Source organism: Cydia splendana, chromosome 19 (genome assembly GCF_910591565.1).
Source record: "Cydia splendana chromosome 19, ilCydSple1.2, whole genome shotgun sequence".
Classification (NCBI taxonomy): domain Eukaryota; kingdom Metazoa; phylum Arthropoda; class Insecta; order Lepidoptera; family Tortricidae; genus Cydia; species Cydia splendana.
Window position 1 is genome coordinate 10,376,935 of NC_085978.1, and position 11,084 is coordinate 10,388,018.

General features: G+C 35.7%; 1 protein-coding gene across 2 annotated transcripts in view; it reads right to left on the minus strand.

Moving 5' to 3' along the window:
- Positions 1-1,687: 1,687 nt before the first annotated feature.
- LOC134800256 (peptidoglycan-recognition protein LB-like) overlaps positions 1,688-11,084 on the minus strand; it is a 30,159-nt gene continuing 20,762 nt past the window's right edge. Inside the window, exons 1-5 of one of the 2 annotated variants that reach the window (XM_063772763.1) lie at positions 7,587-7,756; positions 5,744-5,850; positions 5,419-5,632; positions 2,407-2,525; positions 1,688-1,910 (exon numbers count right to left, since the gene is read on the minus strand). In XM_063772763.1, the coding sequence (XP_063628833.1) occupies positions 1,714-1,910; positions 2,407-2,525; positions 5,419-5,632; positions 5,744-5,843 (630 nt within the window). In that variant the 5' untranslated portion in view covers positions 5,844-5,850; positions 7,587-7,756 and the 3' untranslated portion in view covers positions 1,688-1,713. Of the gene's footprint in view, positions 1,911-2,406; positions 2,526-5,418; positions 5,633-5,743; positions 5,851-7,586; positions 7,757-11,084 lie in introns of those variants that run through there. The other variant, XM_063772764.1, reaches the window with a different exon arrangement.

The following is an 11,084-nucleotide window of genomic DNA, read 5'->3' on the forward strand; positions in this document are numbered from 1 at the left end:
GCCGTGACCCTTTTGTCCTGCTGCAACGCACACAGTTTGTACCTACCTACTTTTATAAAATTTTACTTTTGTACCTACTCATTTCTATGCTATTTTCTTTGTAACTCAATTTTCTTTGTTAGTGTAATAATTATTGTTTTTTCTTTCTGTTATGATGTGTTTAAATTTATATTGTGTGTCATTGCAGCTGTCAAATAAATGATTTATCTATCTATAATTTTAAAATTAATTACGGGGTCATAATTAAGTGTAACTTCAAAAAACTTCTAACACGGGTAATTTCTATACCTGGTTTGATTTATTGCCTTACTGGATTTAAATAAATAAATAAATTAATAAATATTATAGGACAATTTTACACAGATTAATCTAGTCCCACCCCACGGTAAGCTCAATAAGGCTTGTGTTGTGGGTACTAGACGACGATATATATAATATATACTTAATTATATGTAAATACTTATATACATAGAAGACATCCATAACTCAGGAACAAATATTTGTAAAAAACACACAAATAAATGCCCTTACCAGGATTCGAACCCGGGACCTCCTGCTTCGTAGGCAGGGTCACTACCGACTAGGCTAGGAGGCCGTCACATTTACATACTGTATACAGTGTGTTACCGGCCATCGGGCTTTTATTAAAACTGGTAATAATATGATCCATTAGCAGTTGTTTGCGTGTATTAGCAAATCATAATTATGTTAATTAACTGCTCAATTAAATTTCCAAAATTCGCACACGCAATGTAGTGGATGTACTGCGTAATTGTCGTTACTCATATCGCTAACGCACGTGGTACGAGGATAAAAAACTGGGACAACTATCGTAAAATTATTGTCGTCCTTGTATTGGATTCATGTATATGTACCTGTTTTAATACATTAATTAAAGAGTTTTTTGTCAACTTTGACATGACAATTTCAAAAGTCGTCAACACGTCGGGTTGTCAAAACAAACCAAAAAATATTAGAAAAACTGGTATTAGCTTTTCTTTAAAATGGGTTACAAATGTTACAATGCTCGAGAGTTGTTGATACACGTGGAACTGCAGCTCAAGGCTTAAGGCTTTATAGGACACACTTCCCAAATTGACGACATCCACACAATGCTCGATTGATATCAGCGGCTTTTCAGTGAGTTCGTGAGAATAAGCCAATCGCCCCTGGTCAGCCTGAAAGGGCCATGGACGGGATCATGCCAGTGCAAGTTGAGGAAAGGATTCTCGAGCACTTCAGACAGGTACCAAACCAACGTCAAGTACTCGTATTATGTGGGGTTAATGTATTATTTTATTAAAATGTGGGGTTTGTATTTCAGTTTAATTTAGTTGGTAGTAAAGGCTTTATCAACGAGACCAGAGTGGCTTTAATTTGGTGTAGTTATCTTAAGTGCATCTTGAAATAAACTTCGTAATAAACAAAGTATGAAGAGCTGTCATTAGCACTTACTTGTCAATTTACTGTGCTGTACATTGCGGGCAATTAAAAATTTGTTAGAAAGTTAACGAAGTCTGAAATTTAGTTTATTCATTAAATTAATGTCATGGTTACATTATAGATATACGATATTTTAACCTCCCTTAAAAAAAGCCCGGGTCCTGGTAACACACTGTATACTTATAGGACATAAATTATTTGTTTCCTGTTTTAATAATTAGCAAAGATAAATAAAAAGACGAAGTAAATTGCACTAAATTCTATATTGGTTTACGTATTCACGTCAAAGTCAGGTAAAAATCGATCCCAACTGGTGATCTCAGTGTAGAGACTCTGTCCAGGGCACTCAGTCGCGGACACCTGGCGGTGGGCTATTAGATGGTAGGATGGAGATATGAATCCCGCCTTCACTCCAATAGCAATCAGATCTTTGGCAGCTTGCAGGCTCTTTGGGGGCGGCAAATCAGCTGAAACAGAAAAGGTTATAATGCATTATTGGAAAATAGTTTCTAATTGAAGCATAGTAGCTCAGTTACTCCAGCGCCGTTATATAACTTGTGATGGTATATAAATTATACTTAATGCACATTGTTCTTTAAAGTTTAAAAACTACTTTTATGACTCAGAATTTTGTTTATCGTCTATTATTAAGAGATCGGACCGATGGTTTCTGGTCTAAGTTCATTCAGTAAGTGTCATAAGGACTTTTTATTTATTTCTTTATTTCAAGGCGAGGTAACTAAATGTAAATTGGATGGATACATGCGTCTTCATATTATACTAAATTTACATTTCAATAACTACCAAGCACAACATTCATTAGAAATTAATTAATAATATTTAATACTTAATAATTAATTTAAGAATCTTATAATTAAGGTGAGAACATGGACAGTGAGATCATGTACTTAACTAGGTATGTGATAATTTTATTACACTGTTTCTAATCTGTGTAATACTTACAAACATAATCTCCTATGAAGACGATGCCTATACTCCGGCTGTTGACGCCTACGGCGTGTGCGCCAACAGCCGACCAGCCTCGCCCTTCGTACACCGCGCCATCACTGCCTACTGCGAAGCTGCAACCAATGATTTTAAAAGTAAAGATGGGCATTTTTACATAACTGTGTACCATTAACGCCCGCTTAGCAATCGTCACAAAACTGATGGTCAATGTCAAAACCCCATACATTTTGTCAGGAATGTGACGGTTAGACGTTACTAAAACACGACTTACTTATACGTCGTCTATAAGTCGCGATTTATAGTACAAGTTAAAATGAAAATGCCCAGATAGGCCCATGCATATAATTCCAACCGATCATTCTCGTTAAGCAACACAGCGCCATCTGTTTTATACTGCGTAAAAGACCCGTCTCCACGAAGTAATATATAAGTTAATGGCTGCAACGAAATTTGCATTATAAGATGTTATATCTAAAATAACGTAAATCGTACCTATTACGTGTTAGCTTAGCATCTTATTGCCTCAACGAGTACCATAACATAGTTGGTCAAACCAATTTGTCAGTCAGTAAGAACCAGGAAAACTATACTCATCCTTTTCTTTTGGGTGCTACTACTAGTGTAAGACAAAGATAGTATGATTCTCTCTGTCTATGATTGAAATGAGACAGTCCTACTCCTAGAGGTCATCCATTAATTACATCACACGTTTAGGGGGGGAGGGGGGGAGGGGGTCAAGAAAATGTGACATGTTGTGACAAGGGGGAGAGGGGAGTCACAAACTTTGTGCGTCACTTTAACTTCATCAGTAACCAAAATTTTATTTTAATGATTTTATTTACTGTACAGTTCAAAAAAAGTTTTTGGAACGATAATCGTTTTTATTAGTTTATTTTTTTTTTCATAATCAGTTTTGGGTTATAAATTTACTAATATTTTGACAAAAAATTAATAATACTTAATTCGATTTGCACAAAGAAATCTGTACAAAGGAGATGGACTGGAAGAAAATGATATTGAGATTGAAGGGGAAGTGCCTAAAGATGACATGGGGCCAGAAATAATTAGAGGAGAATTCGATAGAGCACTAAGATCAATAAAAAACGGAAAAGCCGCAGGTGCTGATGAAATCTATATAGAAATGATAAAATACGCTAACAACCCAATCTTAATGGAAGAAGTTTTTAAGCTGGTGTCGAATATGTACGCAAAAGGAAAAGTACCCAAGGACTTTACAAGGACGAAAACAGTAATGTTACCAAAGAAAGCAAACACCATGAAGTGTGAGGAACACAGAACGCTTAGTCTAATATCACAAGCTTCAAAAATCCTACTGAAGATAATACAATATCGCATACGAGATAAGATTGAGAGCAACCTAGGAGAGGACCAATACGGATTCAGGAAGCAGAAGGGTACTAGAGAAGCAATACTGGCATTGAGATTGATCTTAGACCGACGATTAGATATAGGCCATAATACAAGTGTAGCCTTTATAGATCTGGAAAAGGCTTTCGACAAGGTGGATTGGAAGCTGATGATGAGCAGACTTAAAGAAATAGGATTAGACTACAGGGATCGGAAGATAATATATGAACTATACAGACAACAAGAAACAATTATAGAAGTAGATAATGAAAAGGGAATGGCTAAAATAAGACAGGGGGTAAGACAGGGATGCTCATTATCACCACTCATATTTAACGTGTTCATTGAAGCTGCTATCCTAAAGGTTTTGGATTCAGTAAAAGAGCAGGGCATTCAAATAAATGGAAAGAGAGTAGTATTTGTTAGGTTTGCGGATGATATTGCAGCCTTAGCCAATAACAACACTCAATTAGAAAAGTTGGTAAATACAATGGATAAAATATTTCAAGAATTTGGACTAAAAATTAATGACAATAAAACTAAATTCATGGAAGTGTCTAAGACAGCTAATATAAAGAGTGAGCTAAAAATAAGGGGAAGAGATATAGAACAAGTCAAGAACTTCAAATATTTGGGAAGTATCATAACAGAGGACACAAGATGTACTCCAGATATAAAAGCAAGAATTGCAATGGCTAAGCAGACTTTTTATAAGAAGAAAAACCTTTTTAAATCACGTATATCCTTAAACTTACGGAAGAAATTTATGAAAACATATATATGGTCCATCGCACTATATGCATGTGAGACATGGACGCTAAATAAGAGAGACGAAGAATACCTAAAAGCATTTGAGATGTGGTGTTGGCGAAGGATAGAAGGAATAAGTTGGACTGAAAGAGTTACGAATGAAGCTGTCCTAAACAGAGTGAAAGAAAAGAGAAGTCTAATGAGTGTTATTAAAAATAGAAGAGGAAGAATGATAGGCCACCTGCTACGACACGACCACTTCATCAGAAACATCATAGAAGGGAAAATAAATAGAAAGAGAGGGAGGGGAAGACCAAGGAAGAGTTATATGAGCCAAGTAAAGGAGCATGTAGAAGCCGTGTCGTACCAGGACACTAAGGGGCTGGCTTTGGACCGACCAAGGTGGAGACAACTTCATCACGCTGCACCGACAAGAGCCTAGCTCTTAAATTGAAAGAAGAAGAATTCGATTTGCCGATTTCGTTGAAAAAATGTGACGTCACACCAGGAGGGGAGGGGTTTGCCAAATGTGACCAAGTGTGACAAGGAGGGGGGGAGGGGTCAAAAAACCTTGAAATTTTGACAAACTATATATTCTTTTTAAGTTTTGATATTTGACACATTAGATTAATTAAGTTTATAATGTCTTTATATAATATGTATGCGTCCCATTATATTGACCAACATTAATAAGTAGCTTGATCGATACGTAAGATTGCAAAGAAACATTAATTTACATTTAGTGAAAGCTGATAAATGCATTTTACTAAGCCAGTTTATTGTAAATAAACGTAAACCTTATCTTTATTGTTTCCAGATTGATTGCCTGATTAGATATGTAACAATTGACATTAAATGTACTTGGGTATGTATCAATGGTATACGTACTTGTACCCAATGTCATTCCATCCCTGGTCGTCCTGATGGTAAGTCTGTACACCCCGCATAGCATTCTTACATTGCTCGGCGGTAAAGCATGCAGCTGGAATGTATGTGTGGTGGATGGTCACGTAAGGAACGGGCAAACTGAGGCGGTCAGCGGAAATGGCTGGTTTGGCTCCCCAATCTTCTCTTGAATAGTACGGGAAGGGCAGACGGAAACCTTCAATAACGTAAAGTTTTTGATTAATCATCATCAATAAGTTTGTATTAGTAAATACATATGTATAGCTTGAATCTATCTATGTGAACTTTTACTTGATTAAATTCTTACCTCTAAAATTTCTGATACTGATTTTTTTTTGGTTAGCGGGCAAACTTAAAACGCTGGCAGCCAAACAGGCAAATATAACAATGTATCCACATCCAGCCATTGTTTATCTGAAAAATAAAGCATATATTTTAAGCTCTCTATACATTCGCATAATACTGTGTAATTTGATTACTACCTAAGTACCTACTACCTATTAAAATGCATTCCGCCCAGAAAATTATACTTACTAGACCTTTTTACTGTAACTAGTATTGTACCTGATTTATAATCAAAATATCGCTCAGAATGACCAATTTTTCTGATATTTAAGTATTCAAATATAATCAATCATAATTTTAGCTCAATAAAGCCGGGTACTATTCAAATAAATACCGATTATTTGCATGATAAAAACTATTAAAAAAAGACTTCCGGGGTTAAATGATGCGGCGTGCGTAATAATGGCATCTCTTTTTCATGTATAATAGCAGAGATATATATAACTCCGTATAAGATAAATAAAGTCTAAGAAAAAAACGTGCCTCGGACGGCCAAGGAAAAGTCATTCTCGAATAGATGGCGCCATTACCTTTGGCCTATTCTCGGCTAGATGGCGTTAACGACACCGTTTGGTATTTAACAATTTTAACACATACCAGTGAAAGAACATGGGTCAGTATGGAACAATAAAAATTAAGAATCATTTATCCGTAAACATATTTTGATTATTTTATACATTTTCAATTTTATTTTAAGTTTTAATCGTGTGTCGATAGATGGCAGTAAATGTACCGTGACTACGAAATTGACAATGACAGGACCCCTCTATACTATCTATTCTTTTTGATAATAGTTAATCAGGTTACATTTAAGATCATTGCACTTTTGACATTGATGTGAACGCTCAATTTAGGCTAGTGTGGCTATTGAAATATTACACAAATGTTTGGCGGGAAATTCAAAAAATCTTGGGCTGGTCACACTTTGTGTAGTAGGAATTATAGTTTTGATACTAGAAAATATTTTTGATTTTCTGTGCACACGTAAGGTACCTAAGGATATAAGTTAAATATACGTTGACGTGCACTCACAGTCAGCTCACATAATTTCTACCACTATGTAAAGTACAGTCAACGATAAACACATATGTTAACACTTTCTCACCATATACCATTGTAACAAAGCGGAAAATGAAATGTAGTGTAAATAAGACCTAGCTCGATAATACCGTAATATTAATCCAGCACCAAAAAAAATACATAAGTACTATGCCAAATAAATGATAAATGCTAAGTATCAAAATATTTATAGAGCCCAACCTCCTAATTTGTTCACATTTGTTTAGGAGTTGTAAACATTGCAGTTTTTCGCTATACAACGCTACACGTCGACTTCGCACATTGTCGTAATTATTTACGAGCTTATATAATAGTTTGCGAACCTCACTCAGTATAGACATTATTAATATTATTTATAAAATAAACCCCATATAAACCGCAAACAATTTGAATGAATGACATAAATTGACATCTGACTTTTGGCTTTTTTTTTAAATCATAGACAATTGGTGATACAACAACGAAATATCTGTCAACAATTTTTGGCTAGCCAGACTCTAATTCATATCACTTTGTAGACAAGGTTTCAGTATAGGTATAAGAAGGAAGGGAAAAAACTTGTTTGATATTTTGTGGCATATGTTTAGAAAACCGGTCTTCTTACGAGTTCTTTAAATACCTAACGTAGGTATTTGTGATCCGGATAAATCAGGCTATCGGAAATCATGGCTTTTTTTACTAACATGAAGTTAAGTTACAAATAACAAAATACACCAATAAATATAGGTAATATATCGATTACTTACCCTTCAAATAGTTAATGTATTTTCCGTCCTCGACGCTGATCACCCTCTTAATGATATCTATGCAGAGCAATCGTGTTTATATATGTAGCACATTATGCGATATGATGAATTTCTTGAGATAATTCGGCGCGTCGTGGACATTAGTGACGTATTGATTACTCATTCAGGGCTGGGAAGATCCCTAAATAAATAATGTAAGCAATCCTTTAAAGCGGGATAGTTACATGATTCTCTGACATCGTTATAACACGATTGGTTGATGAGTTCGCATCACGCGCGCGATTTGTCGCAACTAGTTCGATTGCACGTAGACTGCACGATTGGCTCGAATTAGTGAGTGACACCGCTGAACTAGCACCATTTTTAGTGCCCGTAAGGCACGTCCTGAGATATAACTTAATGTACACAAGCATTTAATTCATGCGTGATCCTCCACAGCTTACCTGATGCTCAGGTTACAGTGGCGAAATGTACCTTTAATATAACTTTACCACGTCGGAAATTGAATGTACCTCCGTAGTTTGGCAGATATATGTGTCCCGGATATCAGCGGGTCCAGGCGCGGTCCGGCTGCAGATTTTACTTACCAGTCGGAACCCTGGATAACCACGCTTCATTCATTCTGTATAAACTAGGAAAAGCATGTCGTGTCATAACTTTTGAAATCGGAATCCTTTTTTGTGAACACAATGCGTCAATGCAATCCTGCGATCCTGGTTAAAAGTTGTAATTAGGTTACGAAAATAATTTTATTCGTGTACACGTGTACCTGTCAGATTTAAGAAAGACGAAGCAGTTTGGCTTGGCAACTGCATATTCATGCATTTTGGTAAATCCTTCCATCCAAAACTTAGATTACTTCGAGGATAGGTTTTCAATCAATCTTTGGGCAATATGGTTCCATCGATACTGTCGATGATTTAGCAAACGTCAAAATGGGATCCACGTGGGGTCGAAATAATATTTAGAGATATGTCAAAAGTGTGCTGAAAATGTTGTAAACAGTAGGTATCAGTCATCGGTCATCGTCATTAGTGTCAAGAAGTCTACTAGGTAAAGGAAAACTGCCACAATAAACAAGCTAGGGGACTTACTCGTGAACTGTGCTGTTTCAGGCGGGGACTTTCGAAATCAATTGATTGATTTATGTATTACCTATTAAAGGCTTTTATTAGTAATACCGATGAGTAAATTTTTGAGTTTTTGCCTTTAGTCATTTCTTTTTACTTAACACACAAATTCGTGAATCCTTCAACTATTAGCCGTAGACCTGAACCTCTTGATATAGTTCAATTAAATGTTCTGTTTATTTTAGTTTCTTTATTGGTAAAAAATATTTTATAGGTCACGCAGGCAGGTACATTTGAAATATGATAGCTATTTACAATTCTACGCCTAGTTTAATATTATTGACAAGCAAACGAAATAAGCATAGGTAAAGAGGGAAACTGACATGCACAATCTGACAATGATACTTACTTACTTTTTGGTGTTGTTACTCCCACAAATAACCGGTAAACTAGCAGTAGGTATTAAGCTCCAGGTACACATATTACACACAGGTACAGGTATACGCGAGAGTTTAAAGTGTTATATTCTCCAGGTAGAATTTAATTTATTATAATTCCTACTTACTTTCGAATACCTACATACGTGAAATTTATTCAAATTTTTTGAGTAAGTAATTATTTAAGCATTCTCAATATAATCATCTCATTCGCGATTCATACGATCAAAATCAATTACTACCTACTACTAAACAGGAAATCAATGTTTTAATCTCTATTGTTTGGGTATCATTGTATTATTTTAAAGCCGTTATGTTAAGTTACAATAATGGGAACATTGAAGTTCTGAAGGTGTTTTCCCTAATCAGTCAAGTTTGAAAATCGTATCTTTCCTGCTAATCATACTCTTCAATCTTATCGGCCTTATTGATTGCAAAGAGCTTCATCATCCTAGTCCTAGTACCATTATGCACAATATTTAATGTCAACTCGTAAACCTTATTACAAATGGCCACCGATGGTTAGTTCAGAGCATTGCTAACAGTACTAATATTTGTTCCCTGGTGGAGTTACGTACAAGTATTTGCGGTCTGCTATTGAATGTCAGCTATCATGGCATATGAGTAGGCAGTGGCGGATTTGCCCTAAGGCCAAGTAGGCCCGGGCCTAGGGCGACAAGATATTAGGGGCGCCAAATTGTGACAAAAAATTCGCTGATGATAACAATAAATAACTCAGAATGCAGTTAACATGATGGGTGCTGAGAAAGGGGCGGCTACAGGGCCTGAGGCCTAGGGCGGCAAAGACTGCAAATCCGCCACTGTGTATAATCAATTACTACCTAATACGACTTTCATATTATAGTACCTAGGTAAAATAAATCAGTGTTATTAACAGTAATATTTCAAGTCATCACAATGATAATTTTTAGAAGGGGCTTCCCGGTTTTGATGCATTGAGTAATTTCTTACCTTTCTACTTAAGATTTGATTGTTAGAGATATGAGTTTGAGCGCCGAATGATGATAACAAGAGAACGTGACTTAATACAGATAAAGATAACTGACCAAAACAATAGGGAGATTTGGTTTGGGGAAATATGTAATATTTTAAATAGTGGGATTGTCGCGGCTGCAAAAAAACATTGTCCCTCTAGTGACTAGAGTAGAGTCTACTCTTTTCATCTCATGGGCCAAAAACTGGTCTCTGCATTTACAACCACGAACCCAGAAAAATGTAATACAAGTTTCCCAAGCTTTTGAATCGACTTGTAAATTTCGGAAGAGGTTCTTTATTCGTTGGGATCTTTGTTTTTTATGTACGAATATAATTCCCGATTATAGTAGAAGACGACTTGACCAAATGTTTTTTTTTGTGTCAATGCGTATCTAATACTTCACAGGTTAGTCCCATTGTCATCAAGGCAAAATCTAATGATGGAATTTTGGAGAAATCGAGACAACTCTTCATTCTTCAAATATTATAATAGGCACCCTCTCGAGATGAAATTCCAAAATCTGTGTAAAAAATTGTGGGCAACGACGATAGAAAAAAACATTTCATTCGTTTTAAGATGAGCGTTGTCTGTCAGTATCTAAATACACGTGGAGGTTATATCGATAAATAAACATGGTATAGACTATAGAGGATCGCAAATTACAGATGTTTTAAGGCTGGTTTTTTGCGTTTGGTTCCCATACAATTAGATTTAACCGTAAAGACTGTAAGGTACCGTCGATCAAATTATTTGTACAGGATATTTAACAATTCTCTATAGCAGCTGCCGCTACAATTTGGAACTAAAATAAAATCAGTCAGATAGAGCTCTAATCTCTCGATGCAACGCGCAAAGTACAATTTAGCAAATAAAAATAATACCTATTACAGGTACGCAGTTCTAGCTAATAAACAAAATTATTTATAGATACTTGGGGTAGAACAATCGACTTCCCAAAATTAAATGACATACTAAGTTCACAGTCCAGCGGTTA